Below are 22,223 nucleotides of genomic sequence, written 5' to 3'. Positions count from 1 at the left end.
TTTAAAAGGAGAAGTCTTAAAGAGATTTCACTGTAACTACCTTTACTTAGGAAGTGGCTAACCCGTTCACTAGAGGGAGCTTGAACTGTAGTGTAGAATCAGATGAAATAATCTTAAACTTCCATATAAATGCTGAAAAAAACAATAGAACTAGATTAAATATTCTCCTCAGAATTATTCTGGATACAGTGTCACCAGAAAATTAAAGGTACTTAAGATATGTCTCATAAGAACATGACAACACAGAGCACATGCATTACAGTTTCTTAGCTTTTATTGAGTTTTTTTGTTTGTTTGTTTTAGGGTTTTTTTGTTTTTTTTTTTTAAACAAAACCTTTCTACAAAATACTGCACCTCTTCATCAAATTATGGACAGCTTTAGAGGTATGTAATGTCCCAAATGCAATATAGACTACATTTTGAAAGGAAGAAAAAGATTTACTTTAATTATTAGTATAAATACAAGAATGTATAGAGTTTCAAAAGAACACTATCCCACAAAATGCATAAAAAGATTCACATGCACCTTTGCAATCAGGTCAGTCTGAAAGTTGAACAATTGCACACTAGGAGAGAAAAATATGTTAAGAATTCTGAATCCAGGAACTGGAAGAAATTCAGGAGCACATGACTTAGTTGAGCTGTGTATGAACATTGGCTAGTCTGTCTTGCTCAGGGTTGACCCCTGTCTTATTGTATAATAAAACTTCTGTACAAGTACTTATCTTTCAGAATTGCACTGTGTTTCAAACAAGTAACAATTAACACATTTAGAGACTTAGCCAAAACTCAGGACAAGGCAACACTCCAGGTCACATTGCCAGGGCACTTCACAGGAGCACTCTGGGAAGTTATCGAAAGTGCAATTCATTAATACTTCTCATAAAACAAGGCAGATCAATGCCTAAGTTAGGAACCTGTACATTTATGTGTGACATAAGTTTACTCAGTATTTCCTGCTGAAGCAGGATTCCAAATTGTTCAGGCTGCTTCCAGAAATGTAAAGTTTTATTGCTGAGCACACTGTGTTTCAGAAGTTGGCTTAGAAGATACATACAACGTTGTATATTTTTTCTTTTGTGTTTTCTTCTCAGTCATGATTTTATTTTCTTTCTTATCTTCTTTTTCCGTAGTTTCAAATCTGGATTCAGCTGTTAACCTACAGGCAAAGCAACCATTCTAAATACATATTTAGTTAATAAAGAACAGGGCTTAAATAAGAGTTTTAAGCAAAATCAGCCAACTGGCATACAACACCATCCATATGCAAAGACAAAGCAAGCAGAGTTTAAAAATAAAATGAGCCAAAATAAAGCATTTTTATATCTGCCCTATTCACATTTCATGACAAAATACAGCCTTCCCCCCCCCCTTAAACTGCTGAAACATTTGGTAAAAAAGGTTACTGAATGGGTTTGGTTGGGATCAGCCTTTGAATAAAAACATTCACTGTGCCATGCACATAAAGGAGATCAAGTCCACAAAAACAAGATCAAGTCCAGATGAAGAGTCCCAGCAACATAATACAAACATGATGAAGTGAAGCATTTTGCTTTAACACCACCACCACCACAAAAAAAGGGACTACACTTATAGCAATATACTAATTTCCAACCTAGTTCTGCACTACTACTGCCTTTATCTTAATGTCTGAATACCTGAAAAGATGTTGCTGGAGAAAAAAAAATATTTTCAGGCTCTGAACTACATCATTTGTCTACTGACATGTTTTAATTCTGCTATGAATGTAAATGGGGATAAAACTGCCACATTGCTGTTAAAGAGGTAAGGTAAAAACAAGATATAGACATCTGAGCACAATCAGACCTTCTGATTATTTAAGAATTACTTAAAGGTACTTAAACATGTCATTAGAACAAATGGATAAATAGTGGTATTTACTCAACCAAATCACCCATGACCAATTGACTGTTACACATGATTATTTCCACAGCAAAACAAATTATGGAAAATGAAGCTTCAAATGAACATCGCTTTACATACTAACACAAAGTCTATGCTGATTCATCACATCTGTTAAAACAACTCTCTAGTGACCTTGTGGATTTCTAGGGGTCTCAAGAGCCTCCAGTGACCAACCCACCACGATCTACAGCTGCTTTCAGTGATGGTTTTCCAAACAAGAATAGCTCCTACCCAGCCCCACCCCCCACTATCTTTACAGACACATATAAGCTATTCTATCCACTGCAAGCAATCTGCACATTATTTCCTCTAAGCACTGTCTCAATAGACTATGGAGAAATATGCTTTGCTGTGCATCTCCCCTAGGTCCAGTGTTTGCTCGACATTTGCTTTGTAGCAAGTGCACACCTGTAACTGATGGCTAACCATTTTTTGTCCAGTCAGCTTCCCCCCAACTGCCCTCCGTTTTAGATGTGCTGCTACTTGCAAGCAGCCAAATAATTAAGTGGTTACAACAAGAACCAATTATTCAGGGAAGGATTAAAAAGTATATTATTAGTAATTATCTTATGGTTAGTGTTTAGTCTGCAGTTCAGTCTATGCTTCCCTAGCAGCTGTCACTGGGGATGGATTGCTTGTGCCTGTGCAAACTGTTCCTAGGGTAGAATCTCTTCATTTGTCCCTCCACTCTTCCGCCTTAAAACAACCTCTGCCCAAGGCCAAAAAATCAGTACTCTAAGAGGCCAAAATTTCCAATAAAATTTTCCTGTAAAGACACTGAACAAAGCAATAACTCAAACCAAAACATCAAATAAAAATTGCTTTGACTTAAATTATGTTCCAAAGCAGCACAACTGGATTTATACAAAACACTCCCCCTTTACAGTATTAGGTAACTTTGTTAGTATATAGTGTAAAAACTCTGGAAATCAAATTCACATCAGAAAGACCACATTGTTTCATAAGAGTAAATAGCTATTAGAATTAGTTATTTAAAAAACCCACCATCTTTTTATGCTTTGAATGCACACCAAAATGTTTGTGCAAGTCAGCATGAGGAAAGCAAACTTCCCCAGACTAGAACTATGTTAATAATTACCTCAAGTAATTTATCCAAGGACTGATACTGACTTATGAAGATGAAATGAATAATCCATTTCATGTTAGTAAGCTACACTTTTAAGTTAGTTACAGCTTTTATCTGGATCAGCAATACACTGCTATAATTCATTTCACTTATAAATACCTTAGTTTACAGCAGTGAGGTATTCAGAAATGTCTAAAGATTCAAATAATTGAGCTTTAATGTGACAATGAACAGACAACTCAAGCAACTAATTTTTTCTCTTTCATTCTTAGTATCTTACAGTTGGCCTGCAAATGCTTCAGGACTGATTATTCTACAGTCTATTAGTTGTTGTGCCATACTTTCACTACCCTATTGATTTTTTTTAAAAAAATAACACATTTTACTACTGTGTAGTGGATCATGTCTGCAGGCCGCTACATACAAAAGGGACAAGTGAATGAGTTAACAGATTCCAAAGTCAGTTTCAGAGCATGATTCTCCTTAAGTCTCATGGAGTTCAAAAATCAGCCAGCCCCTTTTAAAATTCTTTTCTACCAACCTTTGTGATAATTAAGAAGCAGCAGAAACAAGGTGTTATGAAGTAACTGCAACCCTCTTTCCCCATCTCCCCTGTGCCACTTGGTGAGGAGGAGGTAGAAGTGGGAAATGAAGGAGTGAAGTTGAGCCTGGGAAGAAGGGTTGGGGGTGGAGGAAAGGTGGTTTTCTTTCTCACTGTCCCACTATTTTCAATTGGCAATGAGTTCATCCTCCCCAAGTCAAATCTGTTTTGCCTGTGACTAATTAATCCCTGTGTTTATCTCAACCCACAAGCTTTTTCCATCTTTTTCTCCCCCATCCTCTTGAAGAGGGGGAGCAAGAACAGTTGAGTGGGCACCTGGCAACAAGCCAGAAGTGATCCACCACAGCCCTCACACCAAGGCAGCTCCAACCTGTCCTTGGAGCATTGCCATATGTCGTGAAGTGTTAGCACAGGGAAATGGACTGATCAGTAAGAAGAGATGACAGTTAATCACTTGCGCTTAAAAAAAATGCTTGTGAAACTCTGATATGATTCCATCAAGCTTTTACTCTGTAAACTCCTAAAACTAGATGTAATGGGGCTTCCTTCTACCCATTTAAGGAAGATCAACTAGTCTTATCAGATGGAGCTTTACTTCTTGAGAAGGAATGCCATGCCTAAAACCCCAAAGAGAGTATAGTTATCTGAATCTCCTGCTGAGCCAAACGGCTATAGGCACTTGACCAAAGTCCAAATGAGGCAATTTGGTGTATGTAATCCAAAGAAATAATTTAAAGAACAAATAAGCTCTTAGGTACACAAGCACTTCTTTAGATCAAACTAAAGAAAACAATGTCAAATCTATAGGCAAATTAAGTGGGACAGCAAGGGCTGGATTTTACTACTTCAGTTTCAGAAGTGAAGAACAGCACTTCAATACAGAAGTGTATCTTTCTACTGACTGCTTGGCCTAACAAAAGATATCACTACCCATAACCTGTGTTGCCTCAATTACAATAGCAATTAACAAGTAATATTATTCACTTAAATATTTAAATCTTTAGTCTCTACTAGTATGCTCTCAACATCACAGACCATAATCTAATCAGTACCATCACCTAATAAAGTATTCCTATGTTTACTTTGTTCAAACTTTTCTAAATAGACACACTGAAGATATGTACATGTTATTAGTTCTAAGTTATCAAGCTTTACCTTGCTAACCACTAAGACTCTTCAAATAAATCTGTCACCCATACAAGTACATACAGATCACTTTGACCACCTTCTCATCATCTCCTAAACTGAGACAACAAATCATTTCCTAGAAATTAAGTTTGTAATCCTTTCACAGTTACTCTTTTCACAGCCACATCTCATGGACCAATGATGACAGAGCTAGACTTATTATTGCCCAAAAATTACACCAATTACAAAAATAACCCCAATGACCACAAAGAGCCTTTTCATCCAGAGCATCACATTTCACTTAACACAAGACAAAACACTGAAAGTTACCCACCATGCACCCTCCCCCAAACTCTCCATTTTCAGGTCCACATTCCTGCTCCGGTTGCCAATATTTTTTTCTGCCTTTGCATTTACCTCTATTCCCACACAGGGTTTGGCCACATCTGTCACAGAACAGTCCAGAGATTCTTTGGGTGTTTAAAAACCCAACTTCTCAAATACTCAGATTTTATCACAACTTCCTATTTCATAAGAAATCATAATAGATCAGGGTTAAGGAAAGCCTCATGTTTTCTTAATACCCTCACTAATTGGAGATTTAGCAGTTCATTAATGCAATCAGAAATGTGAATAAAACTTTCTGCCCGGATTTACCTTTTAGAGGTTCATACCATCACTGAAAACAACTTAAAAGCTTATATGGAGTTTTGTGGTGATTTTATTGTTGTGTTGGTGGTTTTCATTTTTTAACATCTACAGATTTATGTTTTGATCCTTATTTGAACCAACAGCAATGGGTGCAAGATTAGAACCCTCCCTCTGACTACAACTTCATCAACCTCTTCCACTTTTTCCACTCGCTCTGCTTTCAAACCTAAACTCCACACAATTTCCTCTCCTCACCCCCTCTCCAGTAGGTTTAACCCTTCAGTTCACACAAACTGTTTCCAACAACAACTTTTTTGGCAGACACTGTATCTTCCTTTCCAAGAGAAATATGAGGAAATAAGTTAAACTTCTCACACCCAGGTTACATGCTATCTGTTCCTTTATGTGTACAGAATATTGTCAAAACACAACACCATCACTAAATTATCCAATCTTTCCTCTCAACTTTCACCATCCATGTTTGACCTCCCTGATCTTTCCTGCTCAGTAAGACTCCCTGCATATTTTGACATTGATACTTAAACTATTTCTGCCATATTCTTACCAGACTCTCAGAAAACTGTACTGTTGTTACTTTGAATCTGTTAATTGTATCCAATATAACCTTGAATATTTGATCCAAGGTTCAAATCAATCCCATTACTTCTGAATGCCATTAATTTTGGACATACTGCACAGACTTCCCTGTGTTAGGCCTTCCTCCATGTTTGAAGCTCCTGTCATTCTAGATTCAAGAAACTATTTTTACTAGCAGACATTAGCAATCCGTAAGCAAAAACCATCTAGACTACTTCAAGTTTTTTCTCCCCCCCAAACACTCAAACATGTGTTTATGAAGATTATGAATATGAACAGAATAAAAAAGCATCAGCTGGGAAAGAAAAAACACAGCATTCCTCTTACCAAGATAAAAAGGTTGGAGTTAATTACTGTTTAAAGTTACTTTGCCATGTAGCAAAAAGTAACTTAAGTTCTCAATTCAAGGGAAAAAACTTGATCTTAATTTAGCAGTTGTGTTTCTAGTTATCATGCATCCAGATTACAGAAGTCAAATGTCTGACAACACAAACAGCATAATTGTATTGTATGAGGTAATAGAGAATTAAGGTCTGTTAACCCAATGCAGGTTAAGAATTACTTAATTTAAATAATTTCTAGGTTTTTAGCTAAATCTGAGAGTTGATATGGGCTGAAGTTCAGTATGGAACTGAAGCATGATACCTAGGTGCCTTTGTTACTTTGACACATTATACAGGCGTGTGGCAGTTTTGAAAGGACCAAGAGAAGTCCTGTTTGTGAAGTTAGAGCAAACTGAGTGAGCTGTCATGCTATCTGCACACCACAAACATTTCCACGTAATGGCAAAGTTATTTCAAAGATTGTTACAGCTTCAAGAGTCTTTTTCATTAGTCATCATTTTAGTCTTTCTAAAAGGTATTGATAGGTTCAATGTAGGCAGCCGGAGCTGAGGAATTACACTGCATGCAACACTGAGGAAATAGATAAAGAAGTGGATAGCACAGTTCATGCAGCGAAAGAAAAGAGATGAAGGTCTGTGCTGATTGCCTTGGCCACAGACAGACGCTGACACTGACCTGGGGGCAGCTGAAATCAAGGAATTACTTCCACTTCTGCTATATGAAGTAAAGGCATCATGGTTCTCATCTTGAATTTTAACTCTTTTTCGCTCTCTTTCAGGTTCAACTACTTTTTGCATTGCTTGAAGAGCTGTATTTATCGGTGGTACTTCAAGAGCATGTTTTTTTGGAGAAACATCACTTTGCTCCATGTTCTTGGAAGTCATCTTTGTTTCTTCCTTACTTGGCGATTGAGTGAGAGCAGCTTCTTTTACTGAAGTATTTTTGCTGTCCAAGTATTCACAAGTAGCATCCACTGGAATCTTCTCCCTCCTCTTTTTTTTTTTAATGCCTTTCAGTAATTCTAAGAAAAAAGGAATATACTTTCTGTACACAGTGAAGCTGGAATTGTCCATCAACATTTGCAATAAAACTAATAAAGAGCATTTCACATGACTAAAGACCTTGGAATAATTCTTCATTGACAACTTGTATCTTTTAAAGAAAGTCCCTTCATATAACCTGTTATCAGCTAGTAAGCATCCCAATATAAGTTAGCCTGAAAAGAGACAAAGCCTTTCTCCCCATCCACTCGACATTTTTACCAAGGCTTTTAATTAGATGCTCTGAACTACAAAAATATGCTCAATTATTTTAATTCCATCTTGGAGCCTGCTGAGGTAAGCTTCCACAACTAAGATTTTAAAATTAAATCCTTGGGGTATAGACAGGTACTAACCAAATTTGCCCATATGGTTCCCCATTCATCTTCCTCCACAATCTACATCTCCCTTGTTTCTGCGCATACCCAGCAATCAGCTGTTTTTGAGGTGGGCCTTGGCTGTCAAAACTTAATCCATATTAATCTGAGCTACTGAACAGTTTTTCCTGTAAATGCTCTGCACTCATTACAAAGCTTGCATCAGCTGCCTACATTCAGAAAGCTGGTACCTCTCATCAACAGAGACATCCTGCTACCATTATGAGAAGCACCTCCTGAGAATTTGTTCCCACCTACTTCACTATGGTGATCTAGCTATATGCTATAAAGCCTCTGAACACTGTAATTTGTATTCTTTAGTCTTCTGAAATCAGTGTTAGTATACACATTGAAGTAAGATAGGGCTTTAACTATTTCAGTTTGGCAGTTTTTGGACCAAGTTATTATCAAAAAAGCAGCCATTTAAACATTAGTTTACATACAGAACTAACCCAATTACCAGATACTTCTTTTTTTTCCATATGGAAAAGCAGTATTTACCTTCAGGTTCGTATTTCATTTTTAGCTCATCCAGCATCACTCGCAAGTTCATATTCTCACTCTGACAAGCTTGCAAATGCCTCTCATTTGCGAAAAGCTTCCTTTCAACTTCCAGAACCCTTTGGCTCTCATATAGAGCTTTCATCCTCTGCAAGGATAGTTCGTTTTTCAAGGTTTCAGCTTCCTTGCTGGGGTAGAAGGAAAATTATACAGTCACTCAGACTTGGTTTCTTTTGTGGGTTTTTTTGGTTTTGATGGGGTTTGTTTTTTTAGTGAGGAAGCAGATACAAAGTCATCCAGGCATTCAGCAACTTCCCATAAAATTCATATTTATCTCTGCTAAGAAATGAAAGGGACCTCCTCCAGTACAATGAAAGTTTTCACTTAAACTTGGTCTAGAAGAGCAAGTTTAGTTACCAGACACAAAATGCTTGTTAAAAAAATAAATAAAAATAAAGCTGTATGTTGAACACACACGCATACATAACTGGTTTTAGAAACTTTCCCTAACCTATAAATTCACTATTTTGTTCAGGTTTTTCTAGCCTGTGTATAAGTTAATATAACTACTTCTATAACTGACAAAACAAGCTTTACACAAAAGTGTTACTTTAAGTAACCAATACAAAAATAATGATGTTAATACTCAGTGCACATCCTTGCCTCTGTTTCAGAGACCATTAACTTCCACATCATAAGCACTGAATCCCCACTCCTCAGCCATCCTAATGTACACTTTCATCATGCCAGTTTCTCATAACAACAACAATGGTGAGGTGACAGACTTTACAGCAGACCATTGTTCCTGGTGGAAGTGCAATTACTTTATCCAAGGGCTTAAAAACAGTCCTGAGCCCCAAACACTATGGTCTCTCTAATTAATAGATATGGAATTCACTAGCTAAAGAACACATCTCAACTAAGTGGTCCACTACAACATTTCAATGTTATCATCTGGCCCTTTTTAGAAAGGAAATAAATATATACAGCCTATAGACTTTAAGAAGATTCATACAGTTCCCTTACAGGTTATTTTTTAATATATATTTTTAAATTTCTCAGTTACCTTGTATCTAGGTATATTAACAACATTTCTAGAAGAAAGCAGTAATAATATAAAATAGTTCTGCTGCTGTCTTTTGCAACACTAAGTAAAATGACAAACAACACAACTCTCAGTGCTGTAACAAAGATAGGATGGTTCTACAGCATTAGAAAATGAGACCATGAGCCTATATGCACATCCAGTCAGTGGGCTACATACAAACATTAACAAAAAATGGAGAATAAAAACAAGTAGCTAGAAGATAAACAGATTACAACAGATTTCTAGGCCGCAGACTGTTGAGTACCTACTTTGCATTGTCAAGTTTCATTAGCAGTAAATCTGCATAGTAACCATCTTCAGATTCTCCTCCTTTTGAGCTACTACTAGCTCTGGATTCTTCCATATTCCCATATAAAGTCTGATAAAGAAAAAATGTCAGGTTGTCAAATAGTGACTGTTTGGAAGCACATTAACTTAGTTCTTAAATGAATTTTTCCTTGCATTTCTACTACGAAACCTCATCATAGAGACTTTCAAACATACAAGAGCTCATTTGCTCTGAGTACTTCCTCATTTGTTATAAATGTGAAATAGCACTGAAACTGATAGTGTTCTCTCATTCACTGAAAGAAAGAAAAAATTATCTTAACTCCACAAGGTTTTCAAACAGCACTACAGAACAGCTATCTTCCTTTTTACTTGACAATATAGGTATTTTAATTAACCCACAGGGAATTTGTTTCAGCCTTTACTTCTAGGCTTAATCCGCTGGACCCCAAAAGAGTATATGCCATGTTAATCATAGTCACAATCTCAAAATCAATTACCTCTTTTAGATGAGAAAGTTAATTCACAGTAAAGATGACATGAATGTAATAAGCTTTCTATAGAATTCATCAGTAAGATATGACATTCTGGGGTTTTTGTCTTGTGTTTTTTTCTGAACAAGCAGTTCTCAGATTTATTACTGTCCCACAGATATCTCAGACTTCTATCAGTCACTGACTACAGATACTTTTGATGGTTACTCAAATCAATCATTTAACTTCCTGACACTGTTTTTTTATGGCATAGAAACAAAACTAAATACTTATCAAGCTTATACACGACAAAACTGGTAAAGCAATCAAGCTAAACTGGGTTAAGCCTAGCTTTATGCCACTCTGGTTAAATGCAGAATAGAGGATGCCATCCTAGAAAGCATAATCCTAATGCATAAGCTAATACACCTAAGTTTACATTCCAAAGCTCTGATAAGAAAGAGCCAAACAAGTCCATAAGTATGTAAGAAAGGCTAGAGTTTTTCACACTGTATACACACAAACCAGTAATATTAATATAGTGCATACAGGTATTCTCACATACTACTTAACTTCCAAAATATTGACAGAATGCTATCAAGTTGCATAGGTGGACTAAAGAAAAAGCTTTACAAGGATGATTAAGTATTTCAGTTTTCCTAGAAGAGCATGCTTCAACTGCAAAGTTCAGACACATTAAGGAAATAAATATCCAAGAAATCCCATATAGAGACTAAGAAGTGATAAAGCCTAAGTACATGCAGTAAAAATGTGAAATGGTTATATCTTCCAAGAGACAAATCAGATATCACAGCTCAGTAACTCTGACCAAATAAATGGATTTAAACACTACAGGTAATTATTTAAAATATGAAGGTGCTGCACAACGGAACCCAGAAAATACTGTTTCTCCAAACTGGGCGTTGCATTCTATAGAATTTTCTGCTTCTCTGAACATCTGTCCTCCAGCTGTAAAATGGAACTTTGGTCAAATAAAAGTATGAATAGCCTTTGGATCCTTTTTCAAACCTGAGCATGGACTTCAAGTAGATTTCATTAATTCATATTGTCATGTTTTACCTTCTGATTATGACTTTTCCACTTAATTACAGACTACATACCTTAAATTTTTCTAGCTGCCTCACTTTGATAAGAAGATCTTCTATCTCACCATTCTTTTGCTCTAACATCGACTGTAAGCGTTCCAGCTGCTCAAATTCAGCCTGAGAGCCTTTCATCTGTAGCAGTGTAGCCATCTGCAGCTGTGGGGGGGAGGAAATAATCTTTACAACAAATACTAGGTTAAGTGACTGAAAATCTCAGCCTCTTACCCAGAACAGTTAGGGTACTCAAGCCTTGTAATTCTAATCCTGAATATAGAAGGACACTGGATGCATTAACTCAGTAGTCTTTACAACACAGTCTTCACAATTATCACCATAGGTTGACAGTAAAAATCTTTAGGACAGCTGAAAATTTAGTGAACAGAAGGGTCCTAAGGTGTCATATCTTTCTCCATATTAAGGAACCTATAAAAACACGCTGTCAAGGACACACACAACATTTCACAAACCATAAACACCAAGTTAGTCAGCTAAAACCAAGCTACAGTTCAGGCTTGTTTATCAGAGCTAAACTGCATCTATAAAGAACTTGGCAAAAAGCACTCTAGTTCATTAATGATTTTAAAATTCCTGTCTTGCAGTTCTGATTCTGAGTTATAATCAACAACTAAGTCTGCCTTCTGTAATATTAATCCAAGGACTTCAGCTTCTTCTAGTCCTTCAGTGGAATGCATCCTTTCAACCAAAGGAACACCTTTTGTCAGTACAAAAGAAAAAGTTTATCAAAGAAAAGTCTTGTACTTATGCAGATTTTCCTGATGCTGTTAACATAATATCATAGCATGAAGGCCTTAGCACATTCAGTTAAAGTGACACATCAGACTTCTAAACAACTAGAGAAATAATATGAAATGCAATAACATAAAGACTTAGCAGGGTGTTAGTGGTAACTGTAGCATTTTTACCAGTATAGTCAGTATGGATAATGTAACACTGTAGGACACTTGGAGAAATCACAGGGAAAGGATCAACTGAAACAAACTAGACCACAGATTAACAGAGAAAGTAAGAGAAGAGCATTTACCCTACGGGATCTCCTATGTCAAGTAAAGGATATTGATGATCCTGTACAAAAACTAGAGCTAAAGGAAGAGTCAATCATCTCTTCATAGCTCTACAGGACATAATTTTAATCCCCACTGGTTGAATAGAACTATCCTTACGTTTCCCAAGCACGTAGACATCTAACCTTTTCCCCTTTCACTTAAAAGCCTGATTGCTAACTGTCAGAATTGCAAATTGAAGTTGATCTACATAAAAACAAAGTACAGAAACATTAAGAAACTGGAAGGGATACTGTGGGCTAGGGAAAATACACCAGACATGATAAAGCTTTCACAGGAGTACTGCTTACATTCTGTTCAGGAGTCAGAACTTCAGAAGTCATCAGTAAATACCACGTTCAGACATTCTGACAACTAAAGCTGCAATAACAGTTAACTATACTGTGGCTATCAGCTGCCAAACGAAGAGCTCAGTTAACGATAGACTGAGCTTTAACACAGAGCATCACAATACAACACAAAGCAGAGAGGATCCTAACAAAGATCTAAGATGGCAGCTTAAGCAAAACAACTGTCCTAAGAAACTATCTATCTCCAATATTAATACAGGTAGAAAATTTATGGGCACATACAAGTAAATACTTAAGTAGTAGGACAGATACCAATTTGCCTCAGTTCCTGGTGAAAATCTTCAGGACTAGGAATGTTTCTTATACCAATCACTAAGACTGATGCCCACATTACAAGGAGAAAGCTTCTGAAGAAACTGATCCTATTCAATCATTTTACTCACTCAAATCTTTACCTCTCAAGGTCAGATCTTAGTAAAGGATAATTCCTTCGCTGCATCAATAGTTATTTTCTTGTCCTTTAAGAATTATTTTCAACCTGCTTCTCCACAAAAGCTCAGTAACGCAAACCTGTATCTTCAGTGTTACCCATTATCATCACTTGGTGTTTGAACACTCTCAAACTGCATAATCAAGTATTTAATCAAAATGTTAAGGATCAATTCTTGTGTTGGACAATATGACCAACATGAAAACAGGGGCAGTTTTGCTGCAACCCCTTTATGTTATCTTGTAAATCAGCTTTTGCTAACTAGTTCTCAGCAGTATTAAGTGGTTCCCATCCTATAGAAGTGTAGTCTAAATCTAACAGTTATGACAGAAGTTATGACTTATTCTTGCCCTAAAGAGGGAAAAGCAAGGAAAACATTGACAAACAAAAACATGAAAGCAACCCAGAGGGGGAAAAAAAACCCAAACCAACAGTGCAGTCAGAGGACAGCATACAAGCCTGCCCTTTTCTTTACATTCATTCCTGACAACCACAGTTAATACACAAATAAATGATTCATGTAGTATGAGAATTAGATAAGAGAAGCAATTATCAAGACAAATCTAATGCTAGTTTGACTGACAGGAGTTGTGTTTTATCCATTTAACAACTACTGCCAAAGTAAGCAAACATAGTGCTTTCAGTGTAACTTGGAGTTCTAGAATAAAGTAGTAGCACTAGTAGCAATAAAAAAATGCTGATGTACTATAGAAGTCAAATAGCACAATGACATCTCACTTGTTTTTTCTCCCATTTCCCTCCCCCCAGACTACTGTATCATATTTTAAAAGATAATCAAATCTCCTAGCCTGTGTACTCAAGAATTGCTTTATCAGACCCCAAGGAAATCCTGCAGTATTACAGTAATGGTCATACCTTCATTCTTTGCAATTGTTCTCTAGTGAATGCATGTTGTTTTTGTAGTGACTGATATTTTATTTTCACACTGATCAGCTGTCGTTCCATTTCTGCTCTACGGTCCTCCACCTACAGAACATTGTTAACAATTATTACTATGACAATTATAACATTTGTGTCACTTGGATTATGAGTTTTACAAGATGTTGCCTAGCAACTAACCTTGGTTCTACAAATAGTTTTTCCAGCAACAGTACTTGAAAATATGTGCCACTGTCACTACCTCTGAGTGAGTAGACAGTGCTGTAGCAGCTGAAGTCCAATCAGTAAAGTACAACAGATTTTTCTTTTATTCATTTGATAGCAAAATTAAGTAACATTCCATATGCTTCAGTATTGCTGTAGAATTATGTTGTCCATTAGCATCAGAACAAATATTTTTAAAAATATCAACTGTGTACCAATTGAACCCATTCCCTGGGTGTTGTCAGAAAACAAAATAAACTTCCTATGCATTTAGCAGCAGCTGAACTCTTGATTCAAAAACTAATTCAAAGACCCTCCCAAATGCTCAAACACCCAGCCATTTTCAGCATGTTTTTAAAAGACAGCTCTTATCAGCATCTTTTAATATTTCACATGCTATCTTCTGCATTGAAGAAAACTTACCAGCTGAACAAAACTACTTAAGAACTAAGAGCTGCAGACAGAACTTTTATCTGGATAGCCAGGTAACTTTAAGTTTCCATTAAGAATTTTTAAGATTCCATTAAATTTACTAACTCAACTTCAGAGCATGCATGAAAACCGCTTTCCACAGGTCAGTTCCTATGCAGTTCAACACTGAAGTAGTATTTGAGGAAAAAATTCATGCTGGCCAGATCAGGCACAGATACTCTAAGTTTTTTCAATGCAATAATAAATAAAATTAGGAAGTATTTCTTCTCTGTATATTCTCAGGTATCTGTGGCATAATTGTACCTCAGCAAAGAGCGAATTGCCTTTACTTGTAGGGTCCAAAGATTGTTGCACTGCATGATCCAGTTGAACCTGAAGCTCCTGATTAGCTTCACGAGCTTTCTAGGTTAAAGCAAAGAGGATATTAGTCATTTAAGCATCTGATGTACTGCATATGAATTTTATCAGAGAGTTTTACCTCCTTTTAATTTCCTGTGCCTTCAGCACAGATTACATTGTACTGCAGTACTTAACTACGCATAAGTTCTAGTCAGTAAGAGACAATTTTGTGTCACTAAAAGGCCTAATATTCCACTTGTTCTTCAGGACAAGAGCACAACTAAAACCTCTAAAGGAAAACTTAAGTTTATCAACTGGATTAATGGTACTGAGACTAGTAGCTTTGCTGTGCTATTTAGTCACAAATTCTCTACTCTCCAGCACAAAACTTTCCAAGGAGTTCAGTAGGAACTTTAAATAAAAATGAGAAGTGAGAACGTCCTGTTATGAGGCAGTGTGCTGCAGTGCAAAGGATCTCTACACACAGCCTTCCACAGGATGCCAATACAGAGAGTATTTAGCAACAGGCTATACCCAAGATGACTAGCCACTGCCCTTTTTTTATCTCTGCCTTCTCTTTCCCCCTCCCTCCTCAGAACTCCTCTCCCAAAACTCCTCATATTTCACTGAAAAGCTAGCATCACAGCTTGTGGAATTCAAGGATTATCTACCACTATTGAATAAAATTAACAGAATACCTCTAATGCATTACAGTAAGAAACAACTTCTTTTTCCCTCTCTTCTTTTTCTTCCTGTAGACGCTCCAGCTGATTACGTAAGTTACTGTTTATGAGTTCTAATTGTTCTTTGCTGTACTGCAGTTCGTTCAGCTTTTCTTCAATATTGGCCTAAAGGAAAAAAAATCAAATAGGAAAAAAAATTTAAAACAATTTGAAGAAAAGCAGGCCCAAATGAACTGGTTTGTTGGTAGTAATTATTTTTAACACAAAATATTATCTTCACGAAGAGATTGTATTAAAGTCAAGTTAAGGCTACTATTTTCTTCTGTGCATATTGTTTTAATAGTAAGCCAATAAGGTAACAATATACACAAAATATTTTAAAATCAAATGAGCAAAAGTGCAGAGTTTTATCTTCAACTAGCCTACATTCCTAAGGATTCAGTACTAATCACAGACCTTAACACTTTCAAGTTCAGTGAGTTCTATCTGAAGATTCAGCATTTCTGAAGACATGGTCTCATGTACACGTTCAGACATCATATGTATTTCTTCTGATTTGGCAGAAATTATTTCCTTCTGATGATCCACTTTGTGTCTCAGTTGTTTCTCTGACAGTCGGGTTTCATCTAGTTCTGCTTTCAGGTTCTCCAACTTAAAGACAGTTGACAATTAAGTAGCACCATTTCACAGTAAAAAGTATAATTATTTTCAAGAATTATCTTTGTTCTAATTACAGAAAATTTCTTAGAAACACAAAAGCAAACTTTGAAATTTAATGCAATTCACAATGTAACTATGCAGATGTTAAAAAACAACCAAAAAAGTTCCTACACATTATAACTATTTACTAGATTTGTTTTGGTAGTAAGTGTGCAATTACAAGTTAAATACACATTCTTTAAAATGCTACATTTTAGCTGTATATTACTTGCCAAACCTTATTTTTAAGGTCACTGATTTCTTGTCCATAGACTCTGTCAAGTTGTTCTTTCTGTTTATCCAGTTGCATGCTTTGCTGCTGCTTAAGGGAATCACATTCAAAACTCAAGCTTTCCAACATTCGATTCTTGAGTTCAATTTCTCTCTGAAGAGAGTATTTCTCTTGTTCAAATTTCTGAAAGAAATAACATACTAATAGATCTAGATGTAATAATTATAAATGCTTGGGAAACAATGCACTAAATACAGGCTCAGTACCAAGACACTAAATGCCTAAAACTTGTAGCTCATTCAACCTTTTATTAAAGTCTCAGTTATGAAATTGTTTTTTAATTTTTTGTTAAAACATGGGTATGACAACCAACCTTGCCCCTCCCAACTGCTCTGAAATTTTATTACTTATTTGGTTGCATAATACTCTTTTCTTCATGGAAGCTGTATTTCTTTGCACCCAACATAAAGGATGTGGGAAATTTAGCAAGAGCTTACACACCTTTCTACCACCATGCAACTCGATTATATTACAAAGTTGTAATCCAATTCCATCAAGTGTTCCTGTGCTGTGGAACAGCCAGGTTCAATGTCTGGTAAAGATATCTAAATTGTCTGCTGTTTTGTAATAAATCCCATCAACCCTTCCAGAGTGAAGAATAACTTTGTAATCAGCTTCCCTCTATGCCTAATTGTATATGTTTGCTAATTATAAAGGGCAGCTTCATTTTACTCTTCCATTAAGCTAGCAATTAAGAAGAAAAAAATTTAAAAGGACAGTCTTGAAAGCAGAAAAAGTAAATACCAAAACAGTATCAGTCTTAAGATGCAGAATTTTTTTTTTAATAAAATAAATCTTAACACACAAACCAGTATTAAAAAAAACCCCTAACATAAAACTAAAAGCTGTCAGGTGTGAAATTGACCTCTATGGTCTAGATACCACCTTATCAAGGACAGGCTTAGCTCTCAAATATGCAAGACAAGAGTTGTAACTCAAAGATAAAGACACTGCATGGAAAAGGTTTGGGAGCGCACTGCTGGCCAGATCCATAAAAGGCAAAAATCTAGCCTATGTCTACATAGACTTTTACAGAAGCACACACTGATTCTTCTGACAGAAGAAATCAAACTAACACCGTAAGTTTGTATGACTGCTTGCTCCCAAATCTACTAGATCAGCACCTTCTATTAAAATTTACACTTGTGTTCATGGTAATTGCTTTGGCTCTCAGTTTCCAAAGAGATCCACATATTCAAAAGTTCAAAAGAATCTATTGGATTACCACAGTTGCCACACAAGATGTTATATGACTGTATGGAAGCACACAATTTCTTCCCTCTGCCCTTGGAATCTAAGTTACTAATTGAGCTGGTTCACACAAGCTCATAACTTCGCTCCAGCCTATAACACAGGATTACAATTTATGGGTGCAACTTCAAAACGTAGTAGCCACCATCTCACGTTGTCTGCAGAGAAGGATGGATCTCGCTCTGCCTTCCTAATCACTTGTGCTTTCCAGCTGCCTCTCTTGCACTAAGCTTATCAACAGCAAAGTGACCAAAGTCATTACGGTTCATTCAGAATAGCAGGGCACTACAACTCCCCAGCTGGTAAAAAAACACCCTCAAAACACCCACACAAAACAAAACCACAAACATTTTAGCTCTATCACAAGAGAATGGATGGATGCACAGACAGAAACAGACTAAATGAAGAGAAATAGTATATACAAAGCATGGGTGACCCCCCCAAAAAATCAAAATTAAAAGTGTTTATGAACAGTGGGAGAGATTTTCCTGATTGGATTTTTCTTGCACAATTACTAAGAAAACTGGTCAACTAAATAATATCTCTATATTTCAACACGTCAGCATTGTTTTTTCTGAGCTATAAAGAAACATACTAATAAATTCAGAATCCTGTGGTATTTAGAAAATGTGAAAACTTCACTACAGAAGAAAGCAATTTTGCAGTCCTGCGGCTAGCATTCTTTTTACAGCAGTGAGCAACACAAAGCTTGCAGGTACAGCATAACATGAATGAATTTCTAAACATACCCAAAATACATGCTTTAAACAGATTTACTTTAGCACTTAGTATTAATTTTACATTAAAGGCCATTAATCCTACACAGTATTTAACACTGGATGCATAATTAGCTACAAAACCCTGTCCCAGTTAGATAAAATTATGTTCAATATCCTACAGCAGAGATAAAAAGCCCTCTACAAATAATTAAGCTAAAAAAGGTTTATTAAAATTAATCTAGACTCTAAAACGCATTTAAAATACTTGTGACATTCAAACAGTTAAAATAAAACAAAGTTCTTGACTGGTCAGTTTTTTACTCAGAGTTTAAAACATCACCTCAGTTTTCTCGGTCAATTCAAGGCGTGTTTGTTCTAACTGATTTTGAACTTCACTTTGGGACTCCAATAAATGCAAGCCATACTGTGCTGCCTTTCTTCGCTCATTTTCTGCTTCCTTGAGTTGATGTCTAAGATGCAAAATGGTCTCTGACTCCATTTTTCTTCCTTTTTTTACTGCAATATTGCAAACACAAAATGATTTAAAAATCTAACCACTGTAATTTATTGCAGTAATCTGAAAGAAGTTCCTGTATTTCTTAATCAGGATACAAGGATATACTTTTGCATTAATACAAGACACAAAGAGAATAGCTCATGAGCAAACAGTCCTGTGAACAGTAAAATAATAGCTATTTCTCCATAAATTTAGTTAACATCTTAATCATGACTATGGCTTAAGTAAGAGCACACAGCAATACAAGTCCAGCGTACCCAGCCCTGTTTCCTAGCACACTCAGAACCAGAGTTAATCTAGTATATAGCTATCTCACCATATGCAAGAGAAGGCTAGGAAACCTTGTAAAAACACTTTTATGCCTATGGCTGACAGTATTTTCTATGGTATTATAAGTAAAGCCACACTGACTGTAGCATTTCTTGTGCACACAAATAACATTTCATATTCATGTAGGCAGCTGTATTAGCAGCATAGTTTACTCCTAATACCATTATGTGGGATACAGAAACTGATAAAGGTCACTGATTGCAAGAGTCAGAAATAGAAACCCCGTTAAAATATATGGAATTATTTATTTATTAGGTTTAATGGGATCTTTCATGACTGTTTTCCACCTTAAGTCACTGCAGGTAAGCTGTTAATAACTATCTCTTTGTCATGTTTCAGAAAATTCATCCATTTCTATCTTCTTATCATAACAGAAGACACAAGGTGAATTTTCCAAAAAGTTCGTCAAAATAAATCCAAACAAAATATTTTAAAAAAATAAAAATCAAGGCAAACTAACACTATAAGTTTCCATGACTGCTTGCTCCCAAATCTACTAGATCAGCACATTGAAAAAACATCCTATTAAGACCGAAAATGCTAAGCAACTCAGGCTTCCAAACAACGTAAGCCAAGAGTTCTCTCAAAAAGTATGCAGTAACAATGATATACAAATACAAAAAGAGTCAGCAGTTGATTTTTCAAAGCCAGGGTTCATAATTTTTATATAATTTCAAGATTAATGTAATTCTTCATTGAAGACCTTATTCTGGGCTTTTTCTTTTAACAAATTTAGTTGTCACCATTTCTTACTGGAACATATATTATTCTTATGAATGTTACCAAGATGCTGGACTTAATCAAGAGCAAATTTCAAAGCTCAATACAGGAGCAATTATTTCTAAGTCATTATTGTAATATACAACCTTCACTTTTTTTCCCTAACTAGCTTCCTACAACACACAGAAGTACATCATGTCAAAACTGCACTAATTCCTTTCAGAGGTACAAGATAGAAATTATCAAATTCTGTTTTTCAAGTTTTCCACCACTTGTTATTCAAATTTAACATAAAAAAGACTGTCCAGTCAGGCTCTGCAATGTCAGTTTTTGACATCTAACCATTGCAATGTTGGAAATACTAGTTTCGTAGAATCATCCTAAAATAAGCCAGTGAAAAGACATGAATTTTGCACAGCTATAACTATTACCAGTGCAAAGACACATACACTGTGTATAATTTAATAACAAAATGTTTAACAGTACGATGTATCACTACAAGCATACAGGCAACCACTCCTGGCTTGCATTTGCATTAGTAAAGGGGATGAATTAATCCTTATTCACTTCATAAATAGAATTTTAAAAATAGCTTTATTTTCCGATCAAACAGCAGAATAGAGGCAACACAGCAAATTGTTTCCAGTTTACCAAATTATATTTGAGTAACATTTTTAACCCACCTTCAGAAGTCCACTGAAGTCGTTCTTAACCTTATTCTTGCACTCCACCTTTAAAAGGAAAAATAAAAAGCAACAGTTGTCTAGTCTGAATGAGTATAAAATGCCATTATAGCACAGTCCTTCGTAGCAGTCCTTTATTGAAAAGGTTTAACGCCTGTGTCTGTCTCATGAAAATGCAGATCACAAGCTAAAATCCCACAGAAATGCAAATCTTATTCAAATCTCAGTTGAGGCAGCTGTCAGATAGTTTAGAAACAGCCAGATCAGGCAATGCTGCCAAAGGATAAATTCTCTGCAATTGGCCTGTGGGGCAAGTAAAGAGGCTACCCCCAGGGTTACCTTCTTCTAGCACACATATAATTTTTAAGGATAGTTTTGAGGATTTTTGTCTTTCTCCCTCCTACTTACACTCTTTTGCCTGCTATCCAGTGGTTTCACCTACAGGACCTTTGAGCTCTTAATAAATCATTTACTGGATAATATAAAAAAGGATCTTAGGCTTTTCTTTAGTTTTATAGTTGAAGTATGGAAGAAACAAGAAACAATTTTCCTATCCACACATTCCTTGCTATTAAGGAAAACACAGCAAACCTGCTTTTCGGAGCACAGACATCCTCAACTTTCCATTGTCAATATTGTACTAAGTTAGTCAGACAAGTCCAGGTAGTTTTGTTCATAAAGCTGGGAAATAATTGCCAGCAATTTAATATTTTACGTGAGACGAACTAACCTCCACTGAAAATGACGTTTTAAGATAAATAGGTTGTAGAGTAAGCAGGTAGGAGGGGAAATAACAGAAATCAGTCTCCATTTATTCTACCAAGAGTTGCAAGATAGTTACTTTTGGCTAATTATCTTCAAACATTTTGTGATGGATTCTATACTGAGGGCTCCAGACGCTGATTATTCAACCATTCAAGTACTCCTTGATGAAAATAATAAGACAGGAAATAAAAAGGTACTCTCCTGGCATACAAACTTCCTTCTCCCGCTCTATAACTGCTCTTCGAGTTAAAACCGCTATTTCCAAGGGCCATATGCAAAAGGCATCTCGATCTATTCAGAAGTACCTACAGTTTTCTGATCACTAACATAATGGACAAGATAGTTTCTCTCACTTAAACCCTTACAATTCAATTCACTTACTTAAACATGTCCGTTTCTTCACCTATCAAGTTGCACACTCAAGCGGAAATATTTTCAGGGCTAATCGCCTTCCACAAAACACATTCTTGGCTGGGTAAGTATTACAGAGAACAGGAAAAAGAAAAACAAAACAAAACAAAACAAAACAGACTCCAACCTGATCTTTCAGTCACTACAAAGCACTGGGCAAACCAGCACCTGGCTCTGTCGGCAGTTTGCTTCAGCAGCGCGGCGCAGTTTTACGCGCCCTCCCCTTCGGGGCGCGCCCGCTGGAGCCGA

At 36.2% G+C, this 22,223-nt stretch overlaps 1 protein-coding gene across 3 annotated transcripts; it reads right to left on the bottom strand.

Annotated features, from left to right (window-relative positions):
• Positions 1-317: 317 nt before the first annotated feature.
• On the bottom strand, positions 318-22,223 carry SPDL1 (spindle apparatus coiled-coil protein 1). Of its 3 annotated transcripts, XM_026858196.1 has the most exons (12): positions 21,945-22,223; positions 20,799-20,846; positions 18,889-19,064; positions 16,525-16,701; positions 16,044-16,238; positions 15,603-15,752; positions 14,869-14,967; positions 13,906-14,016; positions 11,183-11,323; positions 9,570-9,679; positions 8,214-8,401; positions 6,766-7,316 (listed from the first exon to the last, which is right to left on the bottom strand). In XM_026858196.1, exons 3-12 carry the CDS (start codon positions 19,045-19,047, stop codon positions 6,766-6,768), a joined length of 1,881 nt encoding a protein of 626 aa, XP_026713997.1. In that variant the 5' UTR covers positions 19,048-19,064; positions 20,799-20,846; positions 21,945-22,223. The 3 variants fall into 3 exon arrangements, with proteins under 3 accessions (XP_026713999.1, XP_026713998.1, XP_026713997.1); XM_026858198.1 differs by lacking the exons at positions 20,799-20,846; positions 21,945-22,223 and adding an exon at positions 318-1,159 and having other exon boundaries at positions 6,971-7,316; positions 18,889-19,049; XM_026858197.1 differs by lacking the exons at positions 20,799-20,846; positions 21,945-22,223 and having other exon boundaries at positions 1,379-7,316; positions 18,889-19,049.

The sequence above is a fragment of the Athene cunicularia genome (genome assembly GCF_003259725.1).
Source record: "Athene cunicularia isolate RWA chromosome 13 unlocalized genomic scaffold, athCun1 chr13_part1, whole genome shotgun sequence".
In the NCBI taxonomy this organism is placed as follows: domain Eukaryota; kingdom Metazoa; phylum Chordata; class Aves; order Strigiformes; family Strigidae; genus Athene; species Athene cunicularia.
This window is presented reverse-complemented; position numbering and strand designations above follow the sequence as displayed.